Source organism: Syngnathus leptorhynchus, chromosome 4 (assembly GCF_054491065.1).
Source record: "Syngnathus leptorhynchus isolate UIUO chromosome 4, UIUO_Slep, whole genome shotgun sequence".
NCBI classification, from domain to species: Eukaryota; Metazoa; Chordata; class Actinopteri; order Syngnathiformes; family Syngnathidae; genus Syngnathus; species Syngnathus leptorhynchus.
In genome coordinates this window covers 7761515-7779867 of record NC_141198.1, presented here as the reverse complement: position 1 = coordinate 7779867, position 18353 = coordinate 7761515, and the positions used below count along the sequence as shown (strand labels likewise).

Here is an 18353-nt window from a genome sequence, read left to right as displayed (position 1 = left end):
TAAAGGAAAATGAATGGCAGCATTGGAGTTTAATTGTCCCCAAATAATTAGTGGTGAAGTTGTTTTCCTTTGCTCTTCAACAAGAACTTGTAGTTATACAACACAACAAACACATCTAACGCAGGCAACAAAACAAACACTCGTTTAAAACCTTTGAGAAGCATTTTTGAATGACTAATTGTTGGAATGAATTTAGTAGTATTGGAGATTACATCAAATAATTGTTTAGTTTTATTTAATCACGGAGACACAAATAACTACTTCCATGAGTTTATATTTTTAGTTTTTGGAGAGAATGATTTAAAACAATAACAATTTTAACATTAAGCAGCATTAGGCAGATACAAATTTATTTGGTCTGTGTCAAGATCCATTCCAAATCTCATCAAATTCCTTTTGACACACGACTCAGCAACTTCTCATATGGAATTGACTAATTCCATAAAAATAAAATCATGGTTGACATACATCCTCATTGGCTGAGGGAATAAGCTGCATACTCCGTACACACACTCCAGACATGTAACATTTTACTTAGCATCATTACATATATATCAGATTTGAATAATATCAGATTTTTAGGTCAAATGTCTTCACTACCTCCGTTTTTGACAAGCCATCGCCATTCTAAGTCTGTACAACAGACGGACTGATAATTAACCGTGTGTGTCTGCAGTCTTCTGTGTCTCGTTTGTTCGACTCCCACATTATGCCCTGGCACAGATTTCTCCTGATGAGAAAAGATGGAATGTTCTCCTCTTAATGATGGCCAAACCCAACCTTTATTGGCTTCCACAAAGGTCAGGTGAAACCAGATCTATCGGCATGATCCCAGGGTTATACTGCCACACGGGAATCATCAGCATACTGTATATTCATTATTGTGCACTTGTGTAAGAAGCAGTTCCATCTGATTTCTGTATTGATGGGATTAGGGGAAATTTCAAAGCACAAACTGGACTGGTCACCATGCAATTGCATTGTACTGTAAATGGGCAGAGCAACCATATGTAAACCTCTACATTGTTTTGGAATGATTTTATGTACGTCAATTAGGCTAGACATAGGCTATGTGGCTTAAGCCTGTTCAAGACGGATTGAATTGAGCAACATATTTTTGATCAATTTTCTTTTTCAGTGTACAGGGAATAATGAGAAAAAGGTCCAAAGGATAGTACCTCAGATGTACCTCAGTTTGCCTTCACTGCACTGCACAAAGTAAATACATGGCAAGTGTTTCAGATTAATGTTGGTGTTGTGCAATGATCAAGAGAGAATACAAATAGGACAAACCCAAATTATTGTGTAATAAATGGGATGTCACCTTCATAGTCATTTTCTTCCTTTTTGTACTCAAAGAGCTTCACACTGCTTCCTCATACATCTTCAGTGTTTTGCTCAACAACACTTCGAGATGGAAACAATGGTTAGGGGATCAAATCCGCAATCTCTGGGTTGGGAAACAACCATGATTCACGGAACCGTCCCGCACCCATTGAATAGTCAAGAGCCCCCTCTAGTGTTTTAAAATAGTAATTGCAGGACGATACGCCGGAAATGCACGTCGATTTATTCGATACGTGTAGTTGTGTGAAACAGTCAAGAATACAAAACGAATAAATATGTGACTGTGGATTCTTTCTACAAAATCTTCAAACAATTTTACATTTCTACGTTTTTTGCACGTTTCTGATAGGCTCATGTGAGCAAATGGACGGGCAAATAAAATATGCATAACCAATGGGACATCAGATCAACACAGTAGCGCCTCAAAGAAAAAAACAGATCAGCAAACGTCAAAAATCACAAAACTAATTATATAATCCCAGATTGTACAAAAAAAACTCCGTGCTTTAATGTCGCGACTCGGTGTTTATTTCTGTCATTCTTTTATTGGCAAATAAAAAATTATTTCGACCTTCAAGTAGTGAGATTTTAACCGTCCTCTCGTTAGCTAGCTAGCAGTGTTTACCTAATCAATGATAACCTTAGGTTACATCTGACCGTCGATTCGAGGTAAATGTATGCACTTGAATTTGAACAGTTTATTGGAATATTCTGTGATTGTCGCAGTGACGTGACTGGTTAACTGTAACCACCCTGACAGCAACCCATACTCCTCCTCCTCTTCCTGTTGTTGTTGTTTCTCCGGAGTAGTAGTTGGTTCAACGACTTCATACTAGAAATCGTCTCGATTATGCTAGCACCAGACATCGAAGGTGATGAAGCCTGAACAACACAATCCTGCGATGGCTGACAACGCACAGCTGAGTCTGGTGGGCGGTTCGGTCACCGGGGGCTCCTCAGCCGGTGGCCGCGGTCGTCAGACGTTCAGAAGTTCGGCCCATTCCCAAAGCCTACTGGAGAGCCTGCTGGGGCTTAGGCAAGCTGGGATCCTGTCGGACGTGGTGCTTCTGGTGGAGGGTCGAGCAATCCACGGCCACCGTGTGCTTCTCGCTGCTGCTTGCGATTATTTTAGGTAAAACATTCCAAATTTATATCGTTCGTTTTGTCAAAGTGCAAACGCGATGTGGAATTCTGTATAGGCTGCTTCCAATAACATCAGGTAGCGCATAGTCATTGAGTTAGAAAGGCAACTACTAAAAGTCGATATTAAGATGACACTTCCGGGAATGCCCGTCAGGCGCAACACATTTGCTGTCCTGCAACTCACCACTCTGTCACATTATGTGTTGATTTTAGTGTGAGATCAATAGTTGTCCTTCCTATTATGTGTCTTTTGTACAATACTTTAAGTGTGTCTGTGTGACAACTACCCAGTCGTCATATCATCAAACCTCACATACTGTTCTAGACTTTCAGGTTACACAGGGAATATCAAAGTTAAAGTCTGCTTTATTGTCAATTTCTTCACATGTCAAGACACACAAAGAGATCGAAATGACGTTTCCCACCGTCCCACGGTGACTAGACACATTACACAACACATACAAGCAAATAGCACAAAGAGTAAAAACGAATAGACAGGAGCGATGAATAAGATATAAGCAAATAACCCAAATAAATAAATAGATTAAAAAAATTCAGCCCAACAATTATCTCGCATCTTATCAATGTTTTCCTCAGGGGGATGTTCACTGGAGGCCTTCGTGAGATGCAGCAGAATGAGATCCCAATCCACGGAGTGTCTTATTTGGGCATGAACAAAATACTGGACTACATCTACACTTCAAAGATAGAGCTAGACCTGGACTGTGTGCAGGAAGTCCTAATAGCGGCCACATTGGTGCAGGTGTGCTTTCTTTCCTTTTCATAATACACTGCATCGATAAATCGAAGACACCCCAAAAATGAACATCCACAATTTATGTCATTTGGTATTTTTTCCACCCTTGTCTTTCAAAAAGCTTGAGGATGTCATAGGCTTTTGTTGTGAGTTCCTCTTCTCCTGGCTGGACGAGAGCAACTTATTGGAGATGCATCACCTCGCCGATCTCTACGGACTACGGCAACTCCATGCCAGAGTCCACGCCCACATCCTGAGCAATCTGCAGGCTTTGTCCCGCACAGACGTCTACCGGCAACTCCCCCAAGAAGAAGTCTTCCAAGTTCTAAGCAGTGATGAGCTGGATGTGCAAAGTGAGAATGAGGTGTACGAGGCAGCGCTTCACTATCACTACAGTCCTGAGCAGGTGGAGAGTGACCAGGTGTACTTGCAGGTCAGTTTGGTGTGTCCATGTTCTTTTCTTGGCAAGTGTCTAAAGCAAACAGCATGTATGTTAACACAGGTCAAGAGCAAAAGTTTAATCAGAGATGGGATAGCAGTTCAGAAGAACATGGATCCTCATGAGGTTGAGTTCTAAAAGCAATACCGATTTTATCATGCACTGGAATTTATAGCTATGTATTAGAGGATTAGGGTTAGTTTCTGTCATTGTTATCACATTATTAGGATGAAAACTTGATGTGCTGAAGAAAAAGGGCCGATTTGTAAAAATGTGTCGACCAGTGTTTACCGCGTGTCTAAATGTTGCTCATTTTGCTGTACTGCAGGACAATCTCAAGATGCTTGATGCTGTGCGCTTCTGCCTAATGGAGAAACAAGTGTTGCAGAGATTGCACGATAAACTGGATCAGTGCCCGCTAAAGAAAGCCGTGTCTGCTGCCCTGCATTACCACGAGCAGGAGATGTGGCAGCCTGTCCTTCAGAGTCCTCTCACACAGCCTCGTTCCACCTTCTACTGTATCCTGGCCTTCGGGGGGATGTTCACTTCCCCCTCTCATACGGACAACGAGCACTTGTTCCACGTGTTCCACCCTAGCTGGAAGGAGTGGAGGGCTCTTAATTCAGTGAACACTCCCCGGATGTCCAACCAGGGAATTGCTGTGCTCAACAACTTTGTGTATCTTATTGGTGGAGACAGGAACACGAGTGGATTTCGTGCAGAGACTCGATGCTGGAGGTGAGGGCAACATTTTGGCTTCTATCAATATGGTATACATAAAAAAAAAAAAAGGAACTATTATATTAACAGAAAGGGGTCTCTATTATTTTTAAATGCAATTTTATGTTCATATGAAATGCAATTCAAAATAATGACTTAAATACAACTCAAATCAAGCATTAAAAAAAAAAGAATATCAAAATAACCGAGCAATTTCCTGCTTTTTAGTTTCCAACCTCGGTGTATGTAAATTGTCGTAATATTTTTGACATAGTCAAAATGGTCACCAAATTACTTGTGGAATCTGGAATTCATGATAGATGCTTTTGTTGAGGTCAATCCACTGGCATTATTTCTGAATTCCTAATAATCTGCTCCTGTCCCCCCCCATTCTCTAGATACGACCCTCGTCACAACAGTTGGTGCTCCATCCAGCCTTTGCAGCATCAGCACGCGGACCATTGCGTTTGTGTGGTGGGCGACCATATTTACGCCATCGGAGGTCGCGACTACAGCAAGGAGTTGACCTCAGTGGAGCGCTACGATCCGCACACTAACACCTGGGAGTTTGTGTCCCCTCTCATTAGAGAGGTAAGAGCTGTAACTCCAACAGCGTGCACACGAGGGCGCCACTTACTCACCACTCCTATTTTAAGAACTCTACCCAAAACTTGTCTTAATAGCTCAATCGGAATTGTAGGTTTACGCCCATGCCGGAGCGGTGCTAGATGGCAAGATTTACATCACTTGTGGACGCAGAGAGCGGACGTACCTAAGGGAGACCTCCTGTTACGACCCGGTAGCCAACCACTGGACGGCATGTGCGGACGGGCCAGGAGGGCGAGCGTGGCACGGCACGGCTGCTGTAAACGGACGCCTCTATGTCATCGGTGGAAGTAATGATGAGCATGGCTACCGGCGGGATGTCTTACAGGTACAATAACTTGTGTGAGTTTTCTGCATGTACTCAGCCAAAAACATGCGAGCTAGGTCCAGGGTGCACCGCTACCTAATTGTCACTGTTCAATTACTCCCCAGTATTCTATTTTTTTGTATTGTACTTATAATTAACCCATTGGAAAAATCATTTGAGATATATCTATAAAACGTGTACCGTATTTTATCAAATTTCAGGAAGGAAAATATGCCTAAATGAATTCAACAGAACTCTTCATCATGAATTGGACATAAAAAAAATAAAACGAGCAATTTTACAAATCTAAGAAAACGGACCTCTCACCTTTTTTAACCATCAAAAAATGAGAGTAAAGTTTGTAGTGTAAGAAATGTTGCATTTCATGAATTCCTCTGATTTGTATGCATTTTACCACAAATACAAATACCGACGTTTTTTTTCAGACGGCGTGCTTTGATCCCTCAGACAACTCGTGGACTTTACTGAGCCCGCTCCCCGCTGGCCACGGGGAACCCGGCATGGCAGTATTGGACGGTCGCATCCACGTAGTGGGAGGACGCTCCCACAACAAAGGCAACCGAATGAAATACGTTCACGTCTTCGACACCGACACAGGCGAGTGGGAGAGCGACGCTCCCATGAAGGAGCGCGTCTCGGGCCTGGCCGCCTGCGTGGCGCTCATGCCGCCAGGTGTGATGGCACTCGCAAAGAGCTTGGAGCAGCACATCAAGTTATCGTGGGAAGATGACTTTTCTAGCTCACACACGAGCACGGATGAAGATGAATGATTAATGAGCGCTAGACTTTATTTTGTCATGTATATATCTAAGTATTTGTGGCAGCATTACATCATGCTAGCTGCCCTTTCTTCTTAGTGCCTCAGAAAACACCACTTAAGTGAATGTGTGCACAAAACTTTATTTCCCCGATTAGCGATGGGCATAAGGGTGGATTGTTCGGAACTGATTGTTTGAATCCAAATTTTCGAAAGCACAGCTCACTTTTGGCTAGATATACCTACAAGTGGCTCTTTGATACACTAGACAATGTTGGACTGTGCATTTGGTACTTGGGCCTTCAGTGGGGACTTACTTACCCAACTTAATGCTAACTTGATTGGCATGAAATCCTCATCACTGGACAGTGCAGCCAAATAAAACGTCGCGAGGTATTGTTATATTTGTTTGCAAGAATGGTTAAGTTAAAATATGCAGTGTTATTCTGTGAAACATGACACAAAACAGGAGTTCACAACTTTTGAGCAGAGATTCTCCCATCTCTTTTGAAATAATATTCATTGATTATTACACTGGAAAACAAATATTTTGTTTATAAATATTTTTGTCAGAGATGCAAGTAACAATTTCTAGACTATTTTTTGGGAGCTCTGATTCTTTCCTTGTTTTTTTTTTTTTTATTTTGCTCACTGGGTTTACATAAGATTCCTAAATAATAATAATTATAACAATAATTATAATGAAGAATGCTGACAGGACTGTGACATGTCATAAGCATTCTAAATTGATGGCAGAGTAAGCTAACATATGACCAAGAAGCATCTCCGTCTTTATGCAGTTATTTTTTTTTACTCCTACCGACTATGCAATATAAGCAGCTGACTACTACTATTTAAATACCATAATTTTCCGTGTATTGTCCCCAATTGAATAGAAGCCGCACCATTTTAAAAAGAAGGAAAAAAATACAGGTTGGTCAATGAACAACAAAACCCCGTACATAAAAACAAAACATTTCTTACCCGATTTTCGCCTGGATCGCAATGGGATTTCAGTGTCTGTCTCGTGCATTGATTTATAATGGAATCATGATTTCAGCAAGATAAGAATCTGAGCATCTGAAATGTAATGTTCTTGTTGTTTGTGTGATGAAAACCAAATCACAAATGTTATTGTGTGTTCCTTCTTTTTAGTATGACTTATTATGCACATTATGTCATGATGGAACCCACGAAGAATTGCAGTCATCAATTATCTAGATAAGCACACAAACCGAGCCTATTTTGTTCTTTTAATTAGTTGGCTTCTGTTTGATACCTCACGTTTATTTAAATGATCCAAATAAACTAAAAAAAAAAGTTGCACAATTTTTATTCTTTTTTTGCATTGCTTTGCATTCTTTGTGATGCTCAAAATGTTATTAATTTCTTTTTCTCTTCCATGTAACAGGTTTAGCCTGTCACCCAAGATATGCAAATGTATTTGTGGTAAAGAAAGAATAAACAATCATATATACCTTTTACTATGCTTCTGTCCAATCATGCAACAACAAAAAATTCTCATTAACAACTATTTGTAGCAAAATATTTTTTGCTCACCATTAAACTCCTCATTTTTTTTGAAGACCTATTCGGATATCTTTATTTTTAAAATCCACTTTTTATTCGCTCATTCCCTCAGTACACACAATGCTGTTGAATCGCCATAAAAAAAATATATATATATTATTAAGCAGACCTGAAAGACCTGAACTCTTTTTCCAGTTGTCTTTTGGTCAGTCATGTAAAAATATGGCACAATATCTTTAAAAGCTTCTGAAGCAGCTGGATTTCCACAGGTGGACTGAGACTTTTAGGATTGCAATAGTTTCAGTCTTACTGCTTTTATTCCAGCCAGCCAGCCGGCCAGCCAGTCTCTTGTAGTTCCTCTCCATTTGGCCCTACACTCCATCAGCTTTATGAAGGTTGACTGCTGCTTTCCTCTCAAGGGTGTTTCCTCTACATCTGTTACCCCCCTCCGCCTTCAACAGCCCCCCACTTGCTATCTTTCACACTATTGTGCTGCTTGTCTGGGGGGACCTGCTGACACCAGCCGTGGACGTCCACGATCAACATAGGTCAATCCTTCTTTTCTAAAGCTCCAGTACCACCGAGGGATACTTCAAACATATGTCTTGCACTTAACCACACCAGAAGACTTTACAGACATCTTTGTGCAAGTCGATGTGCTGCTCTTTGACCATTATCAGAGCAATTAAAAGGCCCACATTACACCTTATTGTGAGACCACGCATATTACACCCAATGGAATTGTAAAAAGAAAAAAAAAAACAGTACTTTTCTTTTTTATTCTTTTTATGTAGGAGGAGTAGGACTCCTTTTCAACTACTCGGTAGACTGCTACTCAACCATATGCATCTCCACCATAACTTGTTAAATATACATTTAGCTAAAGAAAAAAATATGCTGGTAAGATTTTTACCATTGCACACTTTTTTTTTTCCACCCAGGTTTTATACTTCACTTTGTTTACCCACTGTTTATTCTCGATCATACTTTTATTTCCCATTTTCCTAATTATAAACATAAACTAGCTAGCATGAGACAGAATCTCTATAATATTATTTATTTATTTGATTTATTATTTCTTTCTTTTCAAAGTCAAAATGACGGAATTGGCGATTTGCGGTTTTTGCACGTCCTCCCTTCTCCAACATAATGAGTTGTACACTAGATGAGATGTGTTCCTGGACCCCCCCCCCCATTTACAACAGTCATTAGTGGCTCATATCCATCTCGGGTGGAGGCGCAGTATTCAAGCCTTGTGTTTTCCAGTTGTGAAAGGGTGACCAACAACCCCCCATTGCCATGCTTTTTCCAGCCATTCACATGAAGAACAAGAGTCGTGCTTTGCTTTATGATGCTAGTGGGTAAACCTCAGCAGGTGAGCTGCAGTGGCACTTACACACAGTCTTTAATGCATGCTGGGCCTGTCCAAAGTACCGAGTGGCGCTCATTAGAGCGACAATAGACAAATACAAATAAAAAACCATTGAAAGATGTGCTGCTTATTAAACATTGCTGAAAACAGGCAGACATACAGACTGGCCGGCATTTTTACCTTAGACTCCGTCCACATCTAATAAAGGCCAACGTGATCACAAATATTATGTTTTCTCTCAGAGGGGGGTTGTATGATGTGAAAAAAAATTCATATTCTTTTACATGAACAATGGTCACATTCAATTATTATACATTGTTAACAAGCTATTTAATTGGAAATCAGAAGTCTTAATTAATGATGGTGGGAAATGAACAAACTGCTTCTAATATATGTTATTCGATATTTGGCCAGAATGGAAAAAAAACAAAAAAATCTCAATTTATTAGGCACTTTTTTGCTAGTAGGTCACATAAAATGTTTGTGCCTTACATGCTGTATATACTACAAAGGCAAATTAATTAGTGCTTATTCAATGTGAAGTCTGCTGTTGTTGCCTTGTACTTGTGGGAAGTGTGATAAGTGGAAAAATCGAATCTAAAAGACATTTGAAGCAAATGGCCAAGATTTAAAGAGACGCCAAACAGACCATATTAGTCTTTATTTTTAGATCACATCAACACGGGGAGACAAAAATTCATTGCACACTTTCTCTCTCTCTTTTTTTTTTTTTTTACAAAAATAATATACTCACTAGATTAGAAGATGGAATGAAATACAAAATAAATAGACACCTCAACGATAAAGCAATTCCTCACCCTCAGTATGGCATTGCACACTTTTGTAGGCATAGTAAGTCTCAGTCCAGCCAGACGGCTCATTACTTGATATCACCGATTATCGTATTGTCGGCGTGAAAACGTGCACGCATGACACTGTGAGCAACACTGTGTCGGCATGGAGGGAAGTCACTCGGTCTCCAATGGAGAGGCGCTCACCAGCAAGAATAAGAGAACAGTGGGTACTGGCTCCACTCGGTCACGTTGCCATGGGGATAGCCGTGATGCACTGCTTGCGCGGTGTAGTCGGCGGTCAGGTGATGAGGAGGCGGGTACTGGGCCGGACCAGAGCCGCTCCACTGTCCCAATGGCTGCTCGGCGCCGTAAGGGCCGTAGATGTGATGGCTGAGGACGCCCGGCTTGCTCGCTTGGGCCACAGTCATGTTGAGCACTCCGGGGTAGTCTTGGGAGCTCGGGAAATGCTGGGGGGCGCAAGGGGAGGGGGCTACCTCCTGCGTGCGGGGCTTTGACGAGTCGTGATCGGAGACGGCCACGTCCGGGACGCGCGACTCGAAGCTGCTGCGGCCAGAACCGCTGGCGCTGCTTCCGACGCTGGAGGATGGGGAGGGAGACTTTCCGTACTCGTGGAACCTGGTCGAGCAAAGACAGAAGATCATATTGTTGAGATGCTGCCATAGATCATACCATTACTAAAAGTCATTTGAACAAATGTGTTGTATCGGACGTGCCTAACAATCGAGTAGCGTTTCGCATTAACCAGTAGCTAAGAAGTATCTCTCAGCTTCAAAGAGGTTGTTGAGCTCTTTTCGACATAATTGACCATAAAATTCTATTTCTACTTTTGTACTTAATACACTCGTACTTAACACAACTTGTATTTTGTGGCGGGGGGGCATGAATCAGTCATTGAAGTTCTTTGCCAGTAGTCACCTGTAGGGCTGGTAGGATGCCGGAGCAGGAACCAGCTGCTCTGTGTTGTAAAGGTCCCGTGATTCAGCCACAGAAGGAGAGCCATTCCTGGCGCCGTGCTCTCTTTCTGCCGACCAAGGGGAGTAGCGCTCCTCCTTGATTTCGTCGACCTCCTTCTTCTTTCGCAGATCTGCTTCGTCTCCCTCGTAAGCTTCGAAAGACGACCTGCAGAAATCTGTGACGGCATAAAGCCTTAGATTCAACTTCCCACGAGGAGACAAAGGAAAGCAATGCTCTTTTTCTCACTCGTCTTGTTGGTTCCAAAAAAAAAAAAAATCAGTTTATGAGCCAGATTCACCAATATGTCCAGAACTTTTTCAAATGTATTGTTCAGAAAAAGTTATTGAACAACAATTATAATAAAATATGAAGGATAGAGAACATTAAATCCTTTTCAAATGACTTTGCTTACATTTTAAGGAGGAGTCAAGTCAACTCTTTCTTTGCCAATAAGAAAAATACACAACTGTTTTGCCCTAAGATGGCGACTGAAAATGACATCACAGTGCCTAAGGTTTCAGCTTGGATAGGTCACAAGGCCAAACTCAGAAAGACAGATGAGGCTCGACGATTGTGACCTGAGTTTTAAGTGACTGTGATGTAGAAACTAAAATGGCTGGACCCTGATGTGATTTGGCGTTGACTTCCCGTTTAAATCTATGTAAGTGTGCTCCGGGATGTTCTTAAGAGAGTAACGACTTAATATTTAGACTTGGATTGTTTTAAGATTATAGCTCATTTCCCTCAGATTATGAGATCTTTCATTTCTGGAAGACATGGAGACTTTCTGAAGAGGAAAAGATTCAATACCTGATGGACTGTCCTCCTCAGCTTGCCTGTTCATTTCAGAGAGTTTGACTTTCTTGTCGAGGTCACCCAGGTTCTTGTTTGCGCGCCTGCAGAGCAGCACCAGCATATCAAATTCAAAACCTTGTTGATCTTTTTGTTCGTCATATCAGTCAGTACCTTTTCTTGGTCGTGCCTTCGTCACGAAAACCTTTGGCAAACGGGTTATGGTCGATCTTCAGTTTAGTGATCTGTGGGTGAAATTAGATGGTCAGTCCACTGTTGGTGTCTGTAAAGCCGACAGAAACTCAAAACAGACCTTTGTGTTCTGGTAGGCCGTGACCGCCGTGAAGGACGTCTCCGGAAAGGTGAACGTCTGGAAGACGCTCCAGCGGACGCTGAACAAGTCATCGGCTTGAACGATGTGGAAGCGCGGGTGGTAGCGATGCATTGAGTGCAAGATAATCTGCAGACGGACGGAAACCAAGTCAAATTCCGCACTTTTATCAGCTCAAACAAATGTTTTCCACTTACGTGTCCGTGTTGGTCAAGAGTATTGTTGGTGAGCTTGAGCTTGAGGAAGGAAATGGACTGCTTCATCCAGTGGCTCCCCGGGGCGGGAGAGTCGGGGTGCAGGTACGTCCTGCAGGGGGGCTGAGGCTCCGCTTTACCCGCAACCTCCCATTTCTCTTTATTCCACTGTAGGACGGAGACAGAATGTCATTAAAGGCTAATCTGTCACACAGAGCGAGGTGAGTGACAGAGAGGGAAGTTCATCTCCACTTCCCACAGTGAGAAGAGGACGATAGAGGGGAGAGTGATGGCTGGCTGTGCCACCCACTGAGATAGGGGGTAGTACAGTGGGCTCCCGGCAGGGGATAGAAAAACAGGAAGAGATAGCACCCTTTGATGTTCAATGTTAGCAAAAGGGGGGGTTGACAAACTTGTCTGGGAGGCTGAGGGGAAATCAACAGGCAAAGCTATACAAATAAGTGACCAAAATGTGTCTTCATTCAATGAGTCACCTTTCTGTTATAATGGCGGGGAAATCGATCTACAAGTAAAAGTAGCTTTTCTGCTTATGAGTGCAAATATACAAATGAAAATGGAGCATTTCACAAATTTGCAAACATAGGCCAACAAATGTATCTATCTATATATTTGGTTGTGCTCATTCTGAATCTGTCCGCTTGGACATACATTTTCATAATAATTATAACAATAATAATATCATTATATGTAACACGGTAATATTATTAATAATATTTATGACGTAAGAGTTAGGTTCAGAAACAGTTTGACATTTTTTTCATACCTATAATTAACATGGTACAATACATCTTTTATTGGTCGAACTATAAAAACAAAAGAAACATGACAATATTTTCGACAAACAGATTTGCTTAAATAAATGAAAATATATATTTTTTTAAATCTGCGCGAGAACTATTTTTAGGGCACATCTCCGATGACAATTTGCTGTTCACTAGTGTCATGAGAAATGTAGTTATGTTTTTCCTTAAACAAGAAACGAATGTTATTGTTGCCACTATGGAGCAACACAATACGAGAAGATTTTTTGGGGGGGGTTGTATTCACCTTATATCTGTAGCCGTCCTCTGGCACCATATCAACCAGCAAAATGTACTTGGCACATGGAATAAGACCGGATAGATTGACTTTGCAGTGTGGAAACATTCTCCTGGAAAACAAAAGTGAGTACGTGAGAATGCATGAAGGAGACATGAAGTACTTTTGAACATTATTGTTGACCTTTTGTCGTATCTCACCTGCCCGGCTTAGTGATGATCATCTCTGTTCCAATCTCACAGAAGGTCCTCCAGAGTTCGGGGTCCTCCAGAGTCATGCGGATGTTGCCCTGCAGATAAGCGTCGCCAGAAGCCATGGCAGAGGGAGGAGGCCCGCTAAAGTTGCCCTTCAAGTCTAGAAGACAAATAAAATGCATCTAGCTGTAATAAACTCTTCAAAAATATCATCCTGATTATCAGGCCCCCCCCCCAAAAAAAAGTCTACCTACCCCTGATGGACTGCATTTTGAAGATTCAGTCAGGTAATGTGTATATATATTTATATTTATATATATATATATATATATAAATAAGTATATATACAAGTCCTGTGGAGAGGGCCAATAAGAAATCCAAGCAATGATATCCACTGTTCTTTTTCTCTTGCGTTGAAAGGAAATCCAGTCATTCAGTCAAGTTACATGGCTAATGTGAGCATCTTTTAGTCGCTGGCTCTGGGATGACCGTGACTTTTAAGGGGGTTTCTGCAGTGGGTGGGGTCAAGACAGTCATTCTCAAGCTTTGAAGTGGCACAATGATGAGCCAGTGTCCCGCTGTGATTGGAGGTGGCAGAAATCAAAGAAACTTAACAGAGCCCTGATACCGTCCCCACAGGAAGAGGGTCGGAGGAAATGCATCTTTATTAACTGCTAAGAGACTTTTAAACAAATACGGACGTACTTTCCTGCCTGAAGATCTGGAATAGAAGGACAGCGGCACCAAAAGATGTGTAAAGATCATTCACACAGACACAACCACACACAAAAATGTGTGTGTGTGCAATGTGCTAAATGACCTATTCACTTCATCCTGCAAAAGAGAAAGAAATCATGTTAGAATACAGTTAATGAGGAGGAGATGGTTGACATTCTGCCATTTCGGGACAGGAAAATGGCCTCCAAACATTTTTTTATTTGACAGAGATGGGTGGAAGTACCTTCACGTTTTAAGGCAAAACTCAACCAGAGCGAGCCATGTCGTCACGTTCAGACACAACACACATTTGCACATTACACTCAGTGTTATCTGTACTAATTGATAGTTATTTTTTAAACCAGTCTTCATATTGTCATATTTGTGCATGTATGACGAGCTATCGGTGAGCCAAACTGTGGAGCTACCCCGCCCTTCATACTTGTTTCATAAAGTCACATCGACTGGTGTCTCGTCACTTTTGTGCGCACTACACAAAAACGTCTTTCAAAACCCAAAACCAATGGCTATCTTTTTTTTTTTAAAGATCTTCAAACGTAAAAAGAAAAGTCAAACAATATAGTTCAAGTCTACGTCAAGTCTCAGTGAATATCAATTCAGTTAAGTCTCATTCAATCCTAAAATTGGCGACTTACTTTAACCGAGTCATGTGACTCCAAGTTCCCTACCTGTCATTTGCTAACATTAAACACACACTCGTTTTCTTCTCCATAAAAGAAATAACGCTGGGAGGGAAAGTCAGTGTAAACCCATAATGGCGTGATAACACTAGCACTCCTTCCACAGGTACATTTTACCTGAGGGCGTCCTCTCGTTTCTGAGAACTGCCACTAATGTGTGTGTGTGTGTGTATTGGGTCTGTCTAGACAGGCCCACGCTCTGACAGATAATCTCATTAGGCTAGTTTCCCTTCGAGGAGCTACTTTCTGCATGTGCCGAAAGCCTGCCAATTAACAACCAGTTAGCACCACAAGCCCAAAGTCAGCCCTGAATGGGACAGGAGGGACAAACAATAAAAACCCGCCGCAACAACCCGGACGTCCTTTCCGCCGTTTGCACGCAAGCGAATTCCCGAGTGTCATACGAAGGCCCCGTCTCGGCTTGTGTCACAGCATGTTAATGCGGGCCACGTCATTTGAATTGAAGTGATTTTTTTACGTCTGTGTCAAGCTTTTTTTTGTTGCACAGTCATCCCACTTCCTCTTAACTTTCCTCATTGTTTCCCCCCTGCTGCATACATACAGAGCCTTCTCTTAACACCTCTGCACAAAAGCCGCTTCAGTAACTGTATGGAAAAGGGAACACATTTAACACGGAGCAATCAGAAATATCAGGGTGCGGTTAAGATTCCCTGTGAAAATATTGACTGTCTTGTTTTGACACTTTGGCACCCGGGTCGATGAAAAGGAAAATAACACGCGGCTCGTAATGATGCACTTAAAGATACAGAGAGCTCCGTACGATCATTTTACAAGCGTTAAATGCGGGCTTCTCTCAGAACAACCCCCTTCACTCTTAACACCCTCTTCCGTCGTGCCGCAGTGGCACGACATTGGTCTTGAAGAAGTTTATATTCCTTATGTGCAACCAGTTGTTAGCGAAGAGTTAGATTAATCACAGGTTGCGTGTGGCTCTCCTCACTTACCATTTAGCACTTAGGACAAGGACATCCTCGTCAACCCAGTCAGAGGTCATTGGTCGAGCTCAGCGTTTTTTTTTTACATCTTGTCGAAGGTAAATAGAGTTTCACCTTAATTTATCTACACACCACTTTACACCGCTTAACGTCAAATAATGTGTCAAGTAATGTTGTTTACTACTCCTCACACCACCCCAAAGGCCTGAGGAAGGTCAGTCCGTATCTCCCAGGATTACACTGAAAAACAATCTTGGCTACATTTAAATGCATCGTACACTGGGTGCAGAATTATTAGGCAAGACTGACAAGTTATAAATTGCAAAAAGTTGCAGCACTCTTGAAATTGTTAAGCTATTCGGTCGCAGGAAACATGTTAAGGAAAAAACACGCAAATTGATGGCAAAGATTTGAGAAAACTGAAACATGAAGCTACCAGGAACCCATTATCCTTCAGTGCTACAATATTTCGGAAATTTCAATCTACTTGGAGCTCCCAGAAGTTCCAGACATGGCCAAATTACAGAAGTTATTGACATCTGACTGAGCAAGACATACATGTTGAAACATCAAGACTGGGTGAGGAAATATTAGGAGACAGATTTTATGGACTGATGAGATGAGAGTGACTCTTGACGGACCTGCTGGAACCGTGGCTGGATCAGAGCTCTATTTCCAATCAGACGCTTGCAAGGTGGAGGCGGGCGGGGTACTGGTATGGGCTGGTATTATTTAAGATGAGCTGCTTGGACTTTTCCGTGTTAAAGGTGGACTTCAAATTAACTCTAAAATTAAAAGGAAAAATAACTCAAATTAACCAACTTCCAGTTTTTAGAACACACTTTCTTCAAGTAGTAGTACAGTACTGATTTTTTAAAATCACAGATTATTATTATTTTTTTAATCTTAATTCATAAATTTTGAGTTGTTAATTTATTATTCTCATTCGAACAAATACAAATAAACAAGTGAGATGGGAACATTTCCATTTTTACTTTAGTTGCATCATAATTCTGCTTACTAATATTTACCTAATAATTGTACACACAATGACATTTTCCCAAGAAAGCCAGAATGTCACTTGTATTTTTTAAATATTTAAGTTAAAGGTTTGTTAACATTTTGGTTGACCGAGAGCACTGTAGTTGCTCAAAACCAAAATTAATCCTCAAATATACAATTTGCCTCATAATTCAGCACCCAGTGTATAGTAGTATAGTATGGTATGGTGTAGTGTAGCGTAGCGTAGTCTAGTGTAGCGTTGGGATGTTCTATACCACTTTTTTCAGAACCATACCAGTGCATGCATTCACTCTTTAAGTACTCACCCGTACCAATACCTGCAGTACTTTCGATATAGTAAAATAACACAATAGCAAAAAAGAAAAAAGACACAATGATCTTTCTTCCTGATGCAGATGATGATATACTAATGTGCCAAAGTGTTGCAGTACACCACCAATTACAAGTACTAGTCCCATATACAATACAACTTTATTTATATAGTGTACAGAGTTTTAATTCATAGCTTCCCTATGTCCTTAAGTATGCGTGTTTTAATTTCCGTCTGTTTTATCATCATTGCTCGCTGCATTTTAAGCCGTTGGTGGTGGCTCGTGTCTTATTAGTTTACTTTACAATATTTGTAACTATTGTTTATGCAAAGTGCTCCGATAAAATTCCTTCCAGAAGAAATGGTCTAACACACAAAAAAAAAAAAGATTGCATTTTTTTCCCCTGCAAGAGATCTTTTTTCATGTGCGAGAGCTGCTTTCTGGTGTGTGGGAGCTTTTTGGGTGTGAGTGAGAGGCCTTTTGGTGTGTGTGACTTTTTGTGTGCGAGCGGTAAATGTTATTTTAGGGTCTTTTTGGTACCTTCTAATTACAATACAACTGAATTTTACCATTTTTTTTCTTTCTTTTTTGTTTATATAATGAACCTACCTTCTTGCCTATTTAGTCACATTGATCAACAACATTAAAAACACCTTTTTGGGGGGGCTAAAACAGTATTTCAAATCTAAATGATTAAAATTCCTGGCAACAATTTTAGTTAGCATATCAAAGCAAGCAAAACAATTTGGTGAGTTGTTTTTAAACATATCTTTAAGTTGTAGTTATAGATGGGAGAACAGTTCTGAAAACTCTGTTGTGAAATGCAAGAAAGCTAATTTTCATAACAGCAAAACTTCAATTATCCAACATAAATGTTATTGATATTTGTTGCCTTCACCCAAACTTTTCTTTTTACAATGTCATCTGACTCATGCACAATTAACAATAATAAAAAAACGATTACAAAAATGTGAGGGGTTGGCCGCATGAAATGATCAGTACACAATTGCAAATAAAATTTCACTGTGCTGCTCAAGCTTTTTATCTTATTTGGGAGTCAAAGGTGGATCAGCCCTAAAAGCGTTTTAGCAGTGGCAATTCCATAACATACTGGGGGGGGGGGGGGGACGACTAGTGAGTCCTCAGCGTGGCCCTTGGGACAAAACTGGGCCATCAGACCCAAGTAAAACTTAGACGCAAGCTGGACTGACGGGTATCTTTTCTCAATCGTCGCCCACACGCAGTCAGACGACCAGGGGCCTAGATCTCCTTTTCGGCCATTTGCTTTAACTGCACGGATCCCCCTG

The 18353-nt window shown here is 41.2% G+C and overlaps 2 protein-coding genes across 3 annotated transcripts; one reads left to right on the top strand and one right to left on the bottom strand.

The window, feature by feature from the left end:
* Positions 1-1758: 1758 nt before the first annotated feature.
* On the top strand, positions 1759-7586 carry klhl22 (kelch-like family member 22). Of its 2 annotated transcripts, XM_085910604.1 has the most exons (8): positions 1759-2016; positions 2205-2479; positions 3088-3253; positions 3369-3680; positions 4015-4424; positions 4805-4997; positions 5107-5340; positions 5766-7586. In XM_085910604.1, exons 2-8 carry the CDS (start codon positions 2223-2225, stop codon positions 6108-6110), a joined length of 1917 nt encoding a protein of 638 aa, XP_085766730.1. In that variant the 5' UTR covers positions 1759-2016; positions 2205-2222; the 3' UTR covers positions 6111-7586. The 2 variants fall into 2 exon arrangements, with proteins under 2 accessions (XP_085766730.1, XP_085766731.1); XM_085910605.1 differs by lacking the exon at positions 1759-2016 and having other exon boundaries at positions 2392-2924.
* A 2097-nt stretch (positions 7587-9683) lies between these two features.
* Positions 9684-13493, bottom strand: tbx16 (T-box transcription factor 16). Its single transcript, XM_085910221.1, has 8 exons — positions 13345-13493; positions 13154-13256; positions 12089-12253; positions 11874-12020; positions 11735-11805; positions 11579-11664; positions 10730-10943; positions 9684-10429 (listed from the first exon to the last, which is right to left on the bottom strand). Exons 1-8 carry the CDS (start codon positions 13458-13460, stop codon positions 9994-9996), a joined length of 1338 nt encoding a protein of 445 aa, XP_085766347.1. The 5' UTR covers positions 13461-13493; the 3' UTR covers positions 9684-9993.
* Between the last annotated feature and the right edge of the window lie 4860 nt (positions 13494-18353).